General features: G+C 35.8%; 1 protein-coding gene across 3 annotated transcripts in view; it reads left to right on the forward strand.

Annotated features, from left to right (window-relative positions):
* Positions 1-18,500, forward strand: part of PIBF1 (progesterone immunomodulatory binding factor 1) — a 201,140-nt gene that overhangs the window by 175,634 nt on the left and 7,006 nt on the right. For 2 of the 3 annotated variants that reach the window (XM_024753941.1, XM_024753940.1), the window contains exon 17: positions 13,576-13,749. In XM_024753941.1, the coding sequence (XP_024609709.1) occupies positions 13,576-13,749 (174 nt within the window). Of the gene's footprint in view, positions 1-13,575; positions 13,750-18,500 lie in introns of those variants that run through there. The other variant, XR_003004349.1, reaches the window with a different exon arrangement.

An 18,500-nucleotide genomic window follows, 5' to 3' on the forward strand; every position in this document is an offset into this window, starting at 1 on the left:
GTCATTTCTCTTTGTTTCGTGAAACTATTTAAGGCAATCTACTAAGTACTTCCATTTATATTACATAATTTAGTCTTTGCTACAGTACCCTGAGATAAATATCTTTGTCCCTACTTTTACAGACGAAACTGATGCTGATAAGAGTTAAGCAACTCAACCATACTTACTGTCGAAACTTTTTTTTTTTTTCTGAAACAAAAGCTTATGATCTTTCTCCTTAGTCACATTTAGACAAAAATCTCAGGATGAATTACTGCTTGTGTGAGTTCCAGGAAAATTTTTGCCTCTGTAGATGAAGTTATATCCTTCTGTCTTTTTTACAGAAAATGAAAACTATGTAATTTAATGTGCTTCCTTTTCGTCTTAGTTGCCAGAAAAGTCAGAGCTGAATATCTTATCCAGGTGTTGTAATCTTTTTTTTCTTTTCTTTCACTTTTGATGCTTCAGAATAACTTTTTCTTTGTCTTTCAAGTGGAATGTAATCCTTTTTACCCTTAAATGTCTTCATTTATGCTAAGAGCTTTTAGGTATAAAAATATAAATCTTAAATAATTAGGTTTTACAAAAGGTAAAGGAAAAGATTGATAGGATCTCACTCTTAGTTAACATTGTCAGGGCTTCAAATTAAGCATTCAGTTTTGAGTATACGAAATGTGATTCCTTAGAATGGCTTCTCTCTCGTTGAGCATACCTCTCGAGTCTTCTTTAATGGCCTTCATTTTTCATTCATATTTATCCACTCATATTTGCCTTAATGAAACAAGATTTGCTGAACACCTTTGGAAATTTTAATTCTGCTTTTATTTGTATATATTTCATCATGTGTCCTTAGAATCTAAGCTTTCAAAAGTAGGAGAAGTATCTTTAATCAGCCATGTATCTAATAGAATACTGAGCATAATTTTAAGAAACTGATATAAAAGCCTTTCTCTGATTTCTTTTGCAGCTGTATTAGGGGGAGTGGTAAGAGCCCCACTTAGGAAGCTATTTCAGTATTTCATTGAGCAGTAGGTGGTATCGTGAACTAAACTGGTGATGATGGTGTCCAACAAGCAGGGACCAATTTGAAAACTATTTAGAAAGCAGAATCACTGGGCTTGGTGACTGACTGAATTTAGAGAATGATGAAGAGAGGAGGAATGAGAATTGATGCCTAGGGTTTTGGCTTGTATCCTGGGTTTATGGTGGTGCTACAAAGAACATAGGAGGAATAGGTTTGGGAAAGAAGAACTCAAGAAAATATCTAAGTGGATATATTCAGTAGAGAGTTAAAAATGTAGGTTCTGGAGCCCAAGAAAGAGAAGTTATCTGGAGGTGGAGATTTGAGAGTCAACAGCATAAAGATGGTGCTTTACATGGAAGTAGATTAAATGAACTAGTAAGGGTATATAGCGTGAGAACAGAAAAAGGCCTAGGACAGATTCTTGATGAGCACTAATATTTAAGGGCTGGGCAGAGCAAAAAATGCTTACTCAAAGAAGAGTGAGGAGTGACCAAAGAAATGGCAGGTGCCTCAGGAAAAGAGTAGACCCACGCGAAGCCAGAAGCATTCAGAAGGGAGGAAGTTGTCAGCAGTGGCTTAGGCTGCCAAGGGGCCAAGTCGAACAAAGATGAAAAAGAAAATGGTATTTGGATTTAACAAGATGTTTAAAAAAAGCAGTTTCAGTGGCACTAAAGGCAGATTGCAGTGAACTGATAAATAAGTAGAAGTTGAAAAATAGTAAGAGGAAAACTAGGCAACCCTTTGAATAAGAGAATATAAGGTGATCAGGAAGGGAGCATGAGATCAAGGGCCTTTACCTCCCAGAGTTGGAGAGTATCCGGCTTAAATGGGGATAGGAAGGAACCAAACAGAGAGAGACATTGAAAGTACAAAAGAAAGGGATGATCAAGTGAGCAAAAGTGTTGGGAAAGGAGCAAATCCAGGGCGAAGTGATGGGATTTAACTTTAGACAGGTGGGGTACCTTTTCCATTTTGCAGGGGAGAAATCAAAATTACGTTAAAAGTAATAAGTTAGTAGGTTTGGTGGTAAGAATTTAGGGAGTTCCCTTCTAATGGGCAAGACACATGATAAGATCAGAGTTTTGAGGAAAATAGAAGTTTGAAATAGCTATGTAATAAATGAGTGATGTACATTACAGAAACAAATAATTGCCAAGATGAAATGTCATATATTTGTAGTAGTGCCATTCTGTGTAATTTTTCTGTAGCAGCTTACACTCAGCATGCTAGGTGCAACCATGGAGAAGGTGGACAGCTGGATTAACCCAGAATTACATATCTACTTGTTCAGCTCTCTTCTTAAATTCTAAGGCTGGAATTACTCTTATATTCCTTACATCATCTATATTTTGAAATACTGTGGGAAATGCCAGCAGTCAGACAGGCAGGATGGCTCTGCTACTTAATAGCTATGGATTCTTTTTTTTTTTTTTTGAAGAAAATTTTTTAGAGCAGTTTAAAGTTCACAGCAAGATTGAGAGGAAGGTACAGAGATTTCCCATATACCCCTGCCGCCGCCCCCGATGCACAGCCTCCCCAGAGTGTGGACATTTGGTACAAATGATGAACCTATGCCAACATGTCATAATCACTTAAAGCTCACAGTTTAATAGCTATGGATTCTTGAGACAATAATTTAACCCCTCTAAACTCAATTTTCTCATGTATAAATAAAGGTAATATCTACTTTACAGGGTTATATGAGAATTAAACAATGTAGTACATTCCTGGCATGTGACAGTAACTCAGTGAATGTAGGACCCTTCCCTCTTTTCCTTCCTTTTCAAGAGTCAGTTCAAATGTTATCTATTCTTTGAAGCCCTTCATAACTCAATAAAGAAAAACTTATCATTGTTTTTTACTTCTTTCCCATAACTTTAAAAATACTTGTATTAATATTCCTATCACTATATATCACAATTACACATCTGTCTTGCCAATAGAGTGCCTAGTTTTCCTTTGTGTATTAGCCTTTAGCACAGTATTTGGTAAGTATTCAATTGAATGTTTGTTAAACTAACTATGATCTTTTCCAACCTTCAATAATAATTGCAATAGAAGCTGTCAAATTAGAAACCAGCCTTTAATATATTCACATTCTCTCTCCTCAAAAGTAAATATTTGTGGAATATAAGAAATCTGTTTCTCAAACCTGAGATTCTTCTACCCTTTCACTCACTACTTCTGCCAATAATCTCTCTCAAGGTCCACAAGCATTTCAGTTAGTATTTAACCAGCATTTAACCAACCACTTCTTACTAAGTGCCTAGCATGTGCAAGGCCTCACACTTACCTGGTTGGACTAACTCCCATGGTTCCAGATAACTTGCCTTTTATTGCAGTGAATGTCACTTAACAAAAAGAAAACAAACCCTACAGTTAGCCAGGTTTCTGAAAAGTGAAGTCACAGTATAATTATCATTCTTTTATGGTATGTTTATGTTCCAGGACTCTAACTCCTGTGTTCTTTGTGATTTCTCGGAAAGTTTCAGGGACATTTCAGCATCACAAGTGCCCCTTAGGCAATCCACTTCATAAAGGGTTCAAACAAATTACATATTTCTATATGTGTGTCATTCTTTTTGGTTCATACTTAACTGTTTTGAAATTTTCTTAAGAATACCTTTTTACACGATTTTCTTATACACATATGTACTTAAATTTTACAGTCAGAACAGTCAGTATGACCAAAATAACAAAAAGTGTGTGGGTAAGTTAATTTTTCTTTAAATGAAAATGTAATTATTTCTCAGATTCATACATTTCTCATCGTAGTGGTGCTCTTCAAGTTCAAGTTTGTTTTTGATTTCCTAGATGTAAATGTATATTTTAAAGACAGTTATTATAGTGGAAACCTAAAACACATACAGTATAAGTCATATTTTCCCTATAAAGTTTTAGAATGTTTATTTTTTCCATATAAGGGTATGTGAATTTAGGTCTGAGGAAATTCAGGGAGTAAACTATTGCAAAAAATACTCATTTGTGAATGTTGAATTTAAATATACTTTAAGTATGACAAAACTAAACCTACTGTATAAAAGTAATAATAATATCTTGAGTTTTTATAACTTCTTCCTACCAAAATATTTTAAAATTTTTCAGCCCAATTATGTTATACTAAAGTGTCTCAAGAGCTCTGTGATGGTCTTATACCCATTTGACAGACGCAGCAACTGAATGTTCCCTCTCCTCAATTTTGAATTGCATAAAAGATACAAATTTTTTTAGATTGTACTCTGTGGACCTCTATGTTTATGTGGACTTATACAAAACTTAGTAGAACTAGGTCAGATTATTTTGATTTTATAAGTATTTTGGCTTCATTTTTCATCTTTTCATCATCAGCTTTAAAATTACAAATAGCTCTGTTGTGTCCTGCAAGTAAAATTCTGTCTTGTGTGAAACATTCTATCTCATCATAAAAATACTTTATCTGTGTATATATGCTCTTTTAACTTTTTTCACATCACACTTTCACATCTATTATGTATCATATAGACCTGTCATTTTCTAGTTATTGTTTTTGCTTTTTTTTTTAAAGAATGAAATGTGTATTTTTCCCACTACATTTTAGAAGTTTGGTATGTTTTCTTTTAAATAGTAAGTACACTTCTCTGACTCTTTTTTATCAGTAAGGAACAAGTAAATGACCTCTTGCTATCATTTCTAACCCTGTGTTTTTATGACTTCTAGAATAGCAGCAGTTTATAACAAACCAAACAATTTCTAGCGTATAAGGAAACATGCAAAACAAACTGCAAAGCTATTAAAGTAAGTCTCTGGAAATATGTTGGCCAGGAGAGATTATTAACAATGAAATGAAATGATTATGGTCTTATTTGGCAGTATTTTAATTTAAACTTAACAAATCTATATCCCATATGAAGGAGCTGACAGTGAGGGAAGGCAGGGAATACAACACGAAGAAGGTACAGGCACTGGAGTGAGTCACGCTCTGGACACCAGTGCTCAAAATGGAGGATAGAGTCTGGAGTCTGAAATTGATGATGGAAATCAACAAGAACATGCGTCAAAAACTATCCGATTATACTGAAGTAGTAAAGGCCAGACAGCAACTAGATGAATACTGGTATAGAAGGGAAAGCCAGGCACCAAGAGGACGTGAATACCAGAAGGCAAAGCAGTTAGAAGTCCAAGGTACGATTCAGTAATCAGATGAGTGAAAGGGTCTGCACAAACCAATCAGAACAGAATCAGGGTGCCCACACTTCTGTTTTAAGTCAACAGTTGCAGTAAATTTCAGTTCAGAGGGGCCTACTTCAGTGTGTTACTGCTAGCTTCCTCTACCTTCCGCTGTTGAAGATGACCTTAAGATTATATCCAAATTTAGGAAAGAATGTTGTAGATGATTAGTTACGTCCCCTAGGCTATGACAGCACAGTTGTGTCTCATTCACCGAACACTTGAGCTCTCACTAAGCTTTCAGTGGTAGATAGGGTATGACTCCAAAAATGTTTGTCATCTGAAATGCATTAGAATAAGGAGTAGATAAGCCTAACTTCCCTCTGCTCGGGCCAAGACTCCTTTCTTTATTCTGTCCTAGGCCCAAAACTTTGAATACTAGGAGATAATCAGAGGAAAATAATCAAGATGATAAAAGAATTCTTTTCAGTCATAAGAGAGATTAATGGATTGGGGGTGTTTAGAGAAGAAAAGACTTAGAGAGATACAAGAAATTCAAAGTAGGCAGAAATAGACTTGCGATACGTCTCTGCAAAGGCTGAAATTAAAACCTAAGGGTAGATATTATAAGGAGACATGTTTTGTTTGCTTTGTTTCAGGTGTTATTGTTGTTGTTCTGCTTTGTTTTGTATAGAGGTTAAATAACTTGAAGGTCCCTTCCAAACCTGAAATTGCGGCTATCAAAGGCCTTGACAGAAGGCATCTGCATTACTGTGTACATAATGTCTAAATAATGACAGCTTTGAACCCATTTGAATCCTGATTTCATTTCTTAATAGCTAATGAATCTGGCTTTTTTTTTGGCCGCATTGCGTCTTCATTGCTGCACGCAGGCTTTCTCTAGTTGCGGTGAGCCAGGGCTGCTCTTCATTGCGGTGCATGGGCTTCTCATTGCGGTGGCTTCTCTTGTTGCAGAGCACAGGCTCTAGGTATGCAGGCTTCAGTAGTTGTGGCACGTGGGCTCAGTAGTTGTGGCACATGGACTTAGTTGCTCCACGACATGTGGGATCTTCCTGGACCAGGGCTCAAACCCATGTCCCCTGCATTGGCAGGCGGATTCTTAACCACTGTGCCTCCAGGGAAGTCCTTGGCTATATTTCTTAAAATCTTCCAGACCTCAGTTTCCTTATCTTGAAAATTGAAGTCATATCTACCTCTTGGTATTTGGGAGAGGATTAAATTTTTATGTAAAATACTTAGTGCAAAGCCTGGCACATAGTAAATACTGCATGAATGTTAATTTGCCATACAAAATCTGTTTTGTGTATTGTTTAGAATATAGTGCCATTGACTTTCAAGGTGTATTTTTACTTCTTCAAAAATCATACATTGAACTATGTTAAAAATTTGTTTTGATAATATTAATAATTTAAAATTCTCATTGAGCACTTAGAGTATTGATAGATGACTTTGAAATAAATTTACATTTTCTTTTAAACTATAGTGTTAGATATGATAATGATATTGTGGGGTTGGGTTTTTTTTAATCTTTATCTGTTAAAAATCTCTACTGAAGTATTTACAAGTGAAATGATCTGAGGTCTGAAATCTCTAAAATATTTCAAAATAACTAGAAAGGAAGTAGATAAAACAGTGTTGACAGAACATTATGGCAGTTCCTCAGATGATTAAGCATAGAGTTACCATGTGGCCTAGCAATTCCACAACTAGGTTTATACTCAAGAGAAATGAAAACATGTCTACACAAAAACTTGTACATGAATGTTAGATGTTAGCAGCATTATTCACAACAACCCAAATGTTCACCAGCTGATGAATGGATAAACAAAATGTGGTATAGCCATACAATGGAATATTACTTAGTCGTAAAAAGAAATGAAGTACTGATAGATTTACAACATCGATGAACCTTGAAAACACTATGCTAGGTAAAAGAAGCTGGTCACAAAAGACCACATATTATATGATTCCATTCATTTGAAATGTCTAGAACAGAGAAATCTACAGAAACAGAAAGTCGATTAGTGGTTGCTTAAGGTCAGGAAGTTGAGGACCAGATGGGATAGAGGAGTGATTCCTAGAGGACTTGGTGTTTCTTTCTGAGGTGATAAAAAAAAGTTTTTAAATTGTATGCTTTAAATGGATACCAATATGGTATGTGAATTGTATCTCAATAAAGCTGTTTGAAAAAAATGATACTGACAAAATGTTGATAATGATTAAAGTTGGGCAATAGACACTGGGGGCTCACTGTGCCATGCTCTCTTCTCTTTGGATGTTTGAAAATTTCCATAATAAAATGTTGTTTAAATACTCTTTTAGATGAAGTTTAAACCTCCAAAATATGGATGTACTTGGTTTAAAACAAGGTTGGTTTCTACCTTGCATTAGCTCAGGTAGGAAAGATGCACAGAATTCTGACTTGACTGCCAGATACATTGTTACTCCTCTAAAAAAGCACTTACATTTAACCTCCAGTGGAGCACATAGTTTGCATTATACTTGTCAGAGCTATTTTCATCAAGAAATGCCATCTATGTGTCCCCTTGCCAACATCTTTGCAGAGTTTACAACTTTCAGCAATTTATTGGCATCAACTATGCAATACTCTTAAGCAGCTGCTCTGCAGTTGAGCTGTTTTAATATGCCACCCTCTATGCAAATAGTTTATATTAAATGGCCAAGATATGTGCTTTCGGATTCAAGAGAGCAATTTCTCTCTTTTATAGAGATTGTATAGTAACAGTCATCATCTTCATCATCATCTGGAATTTTCATAAGAATGTCCTTAACTCTTCCATTTTGAAGAGTACTGCACTGCAAGGTGCGTTTTATTGTTTTGTTTTAAGTTTCAATTGTGTAATCAGATGCGGTTCTACATTTGTTCATTTTAATGACTGTTTCCTTCATTCTTGAAGTTACTGTAATTGTCTTATGTATTTGATATACTAGAATTATAAGATATATACTGTAAGGTTTTTGAAAATCACTATAAAAGCATATCAGAATTAATGAATATTATTAGAAATCAAACTGTTATAGAAGAGTGTTTAAAGGTCTCATACAAGTGGTAAAAGGAAAGAATTTGAGGCATGGCACTTTTGCTGTATTTGAATTTTACAATGAACAAGTAATGCTTCTATAATTTTAAAAAGCAGGAATTTAAAAAGATATTTTGACAAATGGCTTTCTAAATTAATGGAACATTTGCCAGGAATAGACTAGGACTGCCAAAACGAAGGGGCCACATATTAGGACACTCCACATTTTGGACAAGAGAGCCTACTTTCCACCTGAGGACCCTAGAGTGGAGCCTGCTTGACAGATTTTCTTATCCACATATCCAGAGATTGTACTCAACTGTCTCATTCAGATGAATGGCCCATAGCAGCAGAAAGAAAACATTTAATCTGTTCCTTCATTCATAAATTGGAACAAACAACCAAAGACCGTCAGAAACTGGAAGAAAATTAATAGCACAAAAGGGAAAAATCACAATAAACAGAGAAACTGACTCCCTTCTCCAGAGAAAACAAAAATTTCTGTAACAGAAAAGAACTTACAAAGTATTGTAATTAGTTTCTTCAGAAAGTTTTGAGGAAGTAGTATTTACAGAAAATAAGCATTATACAGAAAAAGTTTCTGGTGTTTTCAAAAATTGCTAAAATCAAAATCATGAAGTTATTATAAGTAAGTTAAAATGCCAGTAGAAGGATGTCAGGAAAAGCCACTGAACTCTCCTAAAGCTTAGAAAAAGGTAAGAAGACAGAAATTAACAGGGAAAAGCTAAACAATATCAACAATTCCAGAGAGAAATAAAATACCTGCAAAGATATAAAGATCAGCTTGGCCTCATAGTTCCTAGAAATTTGACTTTAGAAGATAGAGATGTAACACCGTAAAAGTTCTGAAGGGAAGCACAGTACTTTACCACAGTACCCTCTCTCATGAAATTACTAGATTGTTTGCCATCAAACGACAGAAAGACAGCAATGCAAGAAATAATGGAACGTCAAGATGTGCAATAAAAAGAAATTTCAGAATAACAACTGTGCAGCTGTCTTAAAAGAAGGCAGTACAAAATTGATCCCAGCAAACAGTATGATTAAGCTAGATAATCTTAGGTAATATGGAAAAAGACATATACTAGTTCCATCAATGAGGGAAAAAAAGGCAAGAACTCTTAAGAAGGGGGGGAAAAGTCTCTATGAGAAAGTCAGGGCCCAAGTAGGAATCTAAGTAAATGGCATGATTTTGAGCGATAGATGCAATGTGAGAAAAAGAATCCAGTTGAACTTGATACCTAAAACATTTTCCTTTGAACATCACAGGTTCCTTTTCTGTGGACCTAATCACGCTCTCTGCTCTGCAGTGAACAGTATTTATAAATCATTAAACAGTAGTGCAAATAACCCTGCTGACCAATCACAGAAGGACAGTTAGAGAACAGAGAAAAGCAGAAGCAAAAGCTAGAGAAATGACATGTGAAAGTCAAGTCCAAACAGTAAGAGCAGCCTCTTAATAGGAGGCGGAGCCAGCAATCAGGAGGCAGACAAGAGAACATGGTAAGGACCAAGCCAGACTTCAAGATGACTTAATCCTAACAAAGGATCCCATTTTGTAGTGACAAGTTTTTCTGGTTCTTGTATGTTATGTTGGTTTATTTTTATTTGCTTTGTCAATTTGCAAATTGGGATTTTGTGAATCACAAACATTTCATTGTAATAGTAACATCAACTAGGGAAGGACAATTTATGCCAAAAATGTAGGTAAAAGAAATATTAAAATATTTTCATGGTAAGGAAGATTCAGTATCATAAAAGCCAGTTCTAAGTTGTTTTTTTAATTCAACATAAACCCACCCCATCCCTAAGAACATAGCCCAAAAAAACCCTCAATCATTAAACGTTAAAACAGTGTGACATGGGTGCATGAATAGACAATTGGAATAGAATTTAAAAGTCCAGAAATAAATCATACACTTATGGAAATTCAGTATATGATAAAGATAACATCTCAAATCAGAGGAAAAAATTGTCTCTTTAGTACATGATGTTGTTATTACAGAATAGCCAAGGGGGGAAAAATGCTGAATCCACACCTTTCACCATAAGCCAGGATAAACCTCAAACAGATCAAAGATCTAAATGTTTGAAAAAGAAAAGAAAAAGAAACCATAAAGTAACTTGAGGAAAATGGAAGAAGGAAACATGGGAAGACCATAAAATTAAGGATTGCCATGTTCAGCTACATCACAACCAGAAAGTTCTGCACAGGAAAAAAACAAAACAAAATAAAAAGCATAAACAAAGTCAAAAAAAAGATTAAAAGGGAAGAAAAACTGCCGTTCATATTACAGACAAGAGCTAATGTCTCTAACATGTAAAGAGCGCCTTGAAATGTAAAAGAAAATGACCAGTCACCCAGTAGAAAACTGAGCCAAGGATATCAACAAAAAAGGAAATACCCTTAAACAACTGAAAAGCTGCCCACCCTTACAGTAGGAGAAATGCAAAATAGACATACCCAAACACTTATCAGACTGGCAAAAATCCAAAAAGGTAACACAGACATACATTTTATCAATTAGGAAACTGAAGCTCGTTCAATCAGAGTAGATTGCTTAAGTTTACACAGTTAATAACAGAGTCAGGAATAGATGTGTCTTTGACTTCTAACCTCATACTAAAATATCTCCACTACCTATGCTTGGCTTTCTGTGTGCTCAGTCTGTGGTGGTATCGTGGATACTATTTGATGTTAAAGTGGAATTTTCTTTGTTCAAATTTACAATTGATATGAAAGAGATCATCTATATGACCAAACATAATAAAACTGAACAGAATTGTTCTGCATGTTATTTTGGTGTCCATTGTAGCTGTGTATTATCCTAATAGGAATTTTACAGAATTCTGTTGCTTTTTCAGTGTTCTTTACTTAGATTTCAAAAACCCATGCTAACATTGTATAATACTATCAGATGAACAAAAGTGGTACTGTGACAGCACGCTAAGTTGGGGTGATCCTAGTCTAAATAAAGCAAACCTGTGAATTTCCCTTCTGTCTCCTGACCAGCATCAGGGGTGATCTGCTTCCTGTAACTGTTCCTATACGAGCAGCAGGTGAAGCCAAAGAGAACAAAACTATGGCCTCCTCTTGGGCACTCAGGAGCCAAAGCCCTCTGCCTGGTACCCCACCAACTCCTTCCTTTTCTTCCTCCTCAGCCTTGCTCTCCCTCCCTTCCCTTCTGCCAGGAGGTATGATCCCCTTGACCTTATTTATCTGTAATAGAGTGGTAGGTTGTGATACAGGAAATTTTTGCCTATTATTTTATTTTCTCTTCATGCCAAGGCACAAAAGTTACGGCTAGTAAAAAGAGGTTCAGATAAAAAGTGTTTTTTTGATAGGCTGAGAGACCGTCATCTCCCCTCTCCCCTCTACTTATCGTGTGGTAAGTAAAGAAGGAGCTGAAATCTACCATAACACTAGACATGTTTAACATTAAATCAGTGGTATATACTTCACTAAAGGGAAGCATGTAAATGAAGTAACGATCTCAAAAGCAATGAGTCCTCAAAAGGGTCAAATAAAAGTGTATCAGATTGGCAGTTTCTGAAGGTAGACACATCCTCATGTGCATTGGCCAAGCCAGCCTCAGTCCTGCAGAAATGAGAAAGTGGATTCTGGCACCATTTCTTCCAGCTCCTCTCTTGGCCCTGAGGTTTATTAAGACTCTGTGGCTTAAACTCAACAGCTCTGTTTTAAAATACCCACTCAAGCTAGATGGTTCTAAATAGAACTAATGACAGCCAGAAAAAAAAAAAGGCCTGTAGGAACTTGCTCTGACACAGAGCTGATGTCTATAAACAGATTAGTAGAAGGGAGCAGGACATCTTTCTGTCGCCCTAACTTTTGTGTCTTGGCATGAAGATGCAATAAAATAATAGGAAAAAATTACCACCAACACAGCCTACCACTGTTGTACAGATAATAAGGTAAAGGAGAGTTCAGTCCGCCCTCTCTCCATATTCTTGTGTTTGATTGACTCAATTTAGTAATTAAGCATAAATATCCACTAGTTAGTGTTTGGTGCTAAAGGTTTGACTATGGGGGAAAATAAAAGACAAAAAAGACTTGGAAGAGGGAATGAGTGGAAATTTTGATCCGGGTTCTTCAAGAAGTTCAGCATAATGAATTCTTAGTTCAAACAACGACTGATAAAGCTAACTCAGGTTTTCATTTGTAAAAGAAGAGGGAATAATATGTTTTGTTTTGTTTTTATTGAAGTCTAGTTGATTTTCAATGTTTCAGGTGTAGAGCAAAGTGATTTCAGTTTTATATATATATATATATATATTCTTTCTCAGACTCTTTTCCCTTACAGTTTATTACAAGATACTGAAGACAGTTCCCTGTGGTATACAGTCGGTCCTTGTTGTTAATCTATTTTATATATAGTAGTCTGTATCTGTTAATCCCAAATTCCCAATTTATCCCTCCCCGCCTCCTTTCCCTTTTGGTAACCTTAAGTTTGTTTTCCATGTCTGTGAGTCTGGGAATAACATGGTTAAAGAAATCCTGAAGCTATGTTAAACTTACTGTTTGAACTGCTGATTAATAGGCAGGAAAAAAATTTTTGGACTCTTTTTCACTTGCATCTTCATGTAAGACTTCAAAAAGGAAATAGAATAGTTTAAGAGGTAGAAGAGAAGTTAAGTGCCTAAATAATGTGCTTATCAAACATGTGTAGAGAAACTATGGGGGAAAGTAGCTATGCCAGTGGTTCCCAAATTTGTTAGAATCACCTGGGGATCTTTAAAAAATTTCAGAGCTGAGGCCACACCCCAGCCCAACTATCTCACAGTCTCTGGGGGTGGGACACAGGCATCAGTTGTTTTAGAAGCTCCACAGGTGATTACAATGTGCAGAAAAATTGGGGAACCACTAGGCTACAGAATAATACTTTTTTTAATTGAAGTATAGTTGACAATACCATGTTAGTTTCAAGTGTACAGCAAAGTGAGTCATTTATACATATGTTTTTTCAGATTATTTTCCAAGATGATGAATATATTTCTTTATTCCGTTCAGTAAATCCTTGTTGCTTATCTCTTTTATGTATAATAGTATATGTCTGTTAAACCCATGCTCCTAATTTATCCCTACCCTCTTTCCCCTTTGGAATGATATATTTATCATTTAACGGTATTAATGACTATGAGATTCATGTGCATAATTATTGAATATTAATATGTTGTTTTTTCACAACTTTCCTCATTTATATAATGTAGTAATTGCTTCAAATGTTTTTTCTACTTCAAGAATAAAAATAAATATTTTAACATCAACATTATGAGCCTGCTTGTTAAAATCATACTTCCATCTTCTATTTTCATACACAACAGGAATTGGCAGCAATGAAACAGATTATCATTAATATGCATAGTAAGCGTTCTGAGGACAACTTGCTTTTTACTAAAATGGAATCCAAAACTGTGACAGGAAATCAGAAATCAAAGACTTTGAATGTGCCTAGAGAACATGAAGACAATATATTTATACCCAAACCAACACTCTTTGTAAGTACAATAAAAATTAACTTAGAATGTTAGTGTCTCTTATTTTTACTAAATATATTTTACTTAAATTTCTTTCCTCTCATAGTGGTTTCAAACTAACTTTAAAAGGACTGTATTTATCCTTTTTCTGAATGTATATGTTACCTATCTTAACAGTTGATAGTTGGGGTTTATATTTCTAGTTAACATATCAGACTTGCCTAGGAATTAGCATTACTCTAGCACTGTCCTCCTCCAGTCTCCAGGGACGACTTATAAATGAATCAGAAAGACAGTCTTGATTTGACTGGTTTACAGCACAGATCTCTCAGTTTTCAGTAGGATGTAGCTGAGGTCATACCTCGTTTGAAAATTTTTCTCTTGTATATAAAAGAAAGTTTACTGTAGAAAAAAAAGAAAAATACAGATAAGCATAAAGAAGTTTGTTTGTTTGTTGTTTTGGCCATGCCATGTGGCTTGCAGGATCTTAGTCCCAGCCCAGGGATTGCACCCTGGGCCCTCGGCAGTGAAAATGCCAACCAGAATTGCCTGTTTTTATCATTTTAAATTTGCATAAGAATAAAAGGGATGCAAAATATCACCCACCCCCTCTTATTTGTAAAATAATATATTTTGCTTTGAGTTTTCTTATAAAGTATAAAACCAATCGTATTAACATAAACTGAAAAACTGAAATGCATTATTAGGTAAAAATGTATGTGCCCGGAAATTAGTCGAAGAACAAGAAATTAGAAAAATTTGGATTAAAATAGAAAATAAATTAGGAAATATTGAAAATGATGTTTTAACAAGTAATAAGAATCCAAAGGCAACAGAATCGAAATAGGAGTAACCTCATTAAATAGTTCACCTTACTTCAACATGGTTTCCTCTCCATACCTAAATTTCTCAGAAGAAACATTTCTACCATCTGAACATAGAGACTCAAAACCAGAAAGATTTTCTGTACGATATTCTGATTCAGTGAGTCCCCAGAATCTTAATTTTTTTTTTAACTCCCTAGATGATTATAATAATCAGTCAAGTATGGGAACTTCTGATCTAAGCTATTTCATTATACATTCAGAACATGCTACTCAGGATCAATGGGATGTGAGAGTTTGCTTGGTGACTACATAGTTCAACCTCCTTTTTTAAAAAAAATGACAGAGTTACAGTCTAAATGAAATAAGGGATAATTATCATAAGGATCCTTGTAGCAATACAGGCTGAACTAACAGGATGGAGAACACAGGAAATCGAGATTGACCAGCCTGGGTACAAGGCAGCTCTATGGATTTCCACAGCTGAGTGCATGGATCTTTTCCTCTAGTGGTACTTCAGCTTCCCTATGTTTCTCTCCTGGTGTCTGCTTACTCATGTTTTCCAGTTCCTCATCAACTTGCTCACAGCCCCTTGTCTTGAGACGTATTTCTATGCATCCTTTCCCTAATCTCCTCTCTTATAACCTAGTTCTTCCTGTATTTTCCAAAAGCAAGTTTAATTGGCCCAGCTTCTCCTTGTTGGCAGATACCCCTTGTGGCAAGAGTAGTTAAGGTTATTAGCTGCCCTTACCTGTGACCAGGGGGTCACAGGGTACCAAAGAAAGTTGCCTAGGGCTATTTATTCAGAAGGGCCATGGCTAGGCAAGTTTCCCTCAGAAAGTCAGCTAAGATTGTGACAGACAGTGTGATGTGTCTATTATTATATTATAATCTACAAGAAGAGAGCAGACTGAATACATAGATGCTAATGGAAAACGTAGGATTGGTGGAAAACTGCAAGATACAGCCACATACTTAAAGCCTATCACACTCCCTGATCTGCTTTTCTGACCCTTCTCTGTTCCAAGCAATGAACTATTCCTTCTGACCCTGACCTCCTACATTTCTGACTTTAGCTTGGTAACCTGATTCTGATATTCTGAAATCCTGTCACCAGTACATAAGTAACAGATTTCTCCAGTATCTCGAGATAAGGTTCTGCAATGAAAAGAAAATGAAGAAGGTTTGAAATATGAAGTATTAATTGGGTAGTTTTATTTCCTTCTTTATGCTTACCTGTATTTTCTTTTTTTTTTCTATAATAAACTATCTTTTGTATACAAGAGAAAATTTTTCAAAAAAGGTATGGTCTCTGCTACATCCTAATGAAAACTCAGATATCGTGCTGTAAACCAGTCAAATCAAGACTGTGCTAATACTGCAGAATTAGGAATGGGAACCGACTAGGTCACCTGGGGCAAGTCATTTAAATGCCCTGAACTGGGTCTTATCTATAAAATTAGGAGGGAGATTACATGAAATGAGGGCTGGACTTCTTTTATACTAACATCCATGATTCTCTTAAGGCATCCTAATTTTTATGGTTATTATTTTCAGTATTTTCAATTTTCCATAATAGTGCTTTTCTTACGTTTTTCTCTCATCTTGTCAATAAGGAATTTATGGTGCAAATATTTGAAAATAAGATCTAATCATTACATAATCTTATGGTTTTATAGCTAAAATGGAAACATTTCTAATTTACTTCCAGATCCTTTGGCTGATATTATCTGCTGTTGGTATTTTTCCCTGATATTCAATTCAATGATAGAGAGATGGATCGATGGATGTGTGTTTATATGTGCACTGAAAATATGAGGAAGACACACAAAGCCCCTGTTAAATGGGCAGTGGGGTGAACGTAGAGCTGTGTTACAGAGGAGGAAGGGGAGAAATAAAAGCTTGAGACATTTTTCTTTACATATTTGTATAATCATGTGAACGTTTTGCAGTGCTCATGTGATATTTACATAAGAAAACCCCAAAAGGTGTATTTTATAGAAAAGCTCTGACTGTTGAAATCACAGATGTGGGAGAATTGTTTTTCAGGCATTCGATGCACCAACAAAGACTAAATTGAACCACGGAATGTAAGTGCTTTAAGGATAGAAGCTGTGTTCCCATTGCCTTACATAGCACATGATCAAAGCAGGTACTCAATAAATATCTGGTAACACAGCATTAAAAAAAAACAACAGTTATTTGCCTCCCCAGTTTAGTTATCTTCTTAGCCGTTAAGACTCTAAACTGTGTGGGGAACTTTAGTGTTGAACTAAATAAACTCCAGGGAGAGTGAAAGCAACAACTTCCAAGACCATGGTCTTGGAAGGAAATACAAACTACTTTAAAGGAAATATAAACTGCTATGGAAATTCGAAGAAAGAAGAAATAATGTGATGTTGATGGACTCCAGGAAAAGAAAGTATTTGAGGTTGACCTTGAAGAATGTCTAGGATTTGACAAGGACAATAAGGGTTAAAGAGTGAGAAATTCCAAGGGCAGAGAGTATAATATTCACAAAACATTTTCTAATTTGTGTTCCTTTTCATTATTCAAAACTAGGATGTTTAATAATCTAGACTTTATTCCTCTCTTACTACATTCTTATGCCTGACTTCAGTCATTTCACCACTTAACACTTTTCCTTAGGAGAAAAGGAAAATACAGTGGATAGGATATACCTAGAGTAGTCAAATTCAAAGAGGCGGGAATTAGAATGGTGGTTACCAGGGACCAGGGGGAATGAGGAGTTATTGTCTAATGTGTGCAGAGTTTCAGTTATACAAGATGAAAAGACTTCTGTGGATGGATGGTGGTGATGGTAGCACAGCAATGTGAACATACCCCATGCCACTGAACTGTACACCTAGAAATGGTTAAGGTGGTAAATTTTATGTTATATGTACTTTACCAAAAAATTTTTGAAATTTAAATTGATAGGTTATAAAAAGCGGTGTTTCTCATTATTCATAAAGAAAAGTTTATAACTTCATTAAAATGGAATTTAGCAGTTATTTGTAATATACTTAATATAATGAATACAACTCATTGGATGTCTTAAGACACAGGGTGCCGCCCTGGGATAGCATTACCACAGAGCATGTCCTAACTCTGTGCCACCCCACATTTTTCACATTATAACACACATAGAAAAGTATAGCATTTGTATGGCACACCGGGGTAAATGAACTTTGCTGGTAGATTGAAGGGGCTCCAGCCATGTCTAGGAGCTGAGGGAAGCAATTGCTCTTCATACCTCTAATGCTTTGTCACATTTGTTTTGAAGCTCTGGTCTCACTTTCTCTTTTCTTCTTCTTCTTCTTTTTTTTTTTTTTTTTTTTGAATATTTATTTGGCTGCATCAGGTCTTAGTTGTGACACGCGGGCTCTTCGTTGCAACGCCCGGGCTTCTCTCTAGTTGTGGCGCGCGGGCTCCAGAGCACGCAGGTTTAATTGCCCCACGGCATGTGGAATCTTAGTTCCCCGACCAGGGATCAAACCCACATCCCCTACATTGGAAGGCAGATTCTTAACCACTGGACCACCAAGGAAGTCCCTGGTCTCACTTTTTCATGTTGAATCTAGATTTATCTGACCAGAACATGCTCAGACCTCAAGATAGCTAGCTATGTACATTTACATTTTTAAAAATAATTTTTCAATTTCGAGTCTCAGGAATACTAATTGCAGCCTCTTCCCGGTATAATATAGCTCTAAGCTAAATTAGAAATAAGGAATTTTTTTGTGAGCGTGGAAGTAGAGCCGTGAGGGCTGAACGATCTGGGGCAGTTTCTCTTTTTGTCACTTTGTTGGTAGGAAAGCTGGGTCAGCTCTCTTAGACACATTTTAGTTGGGCCCTGCCTCTGAGGAATCATAAATATTTATTTCCTCAATTCCTAGCTTATAGCGTTTTTTTTTTTAAAACAAGTAATTATATCTACTAGACATA

This window comes from Neophocaena asiaeorientalis, unplaced genomic scaffold (assembly GCF_003031525.2).
Source record: "Neophocaena asiaeorientalis asiaeorientalis breed wild unplaced genomic scaffold, Neophocaena_asiaeorientalis_V1.1 scaffold212, whole genome shotgun sequence".
NCBI classification, from domain to species: domain Eukaryota; kingdom Metazoa; phylum Chordata; class Mammalia; order Artiodactyla; family Phocoenidae; genus Neophocaena; species Neophocaena asiaeorientalis.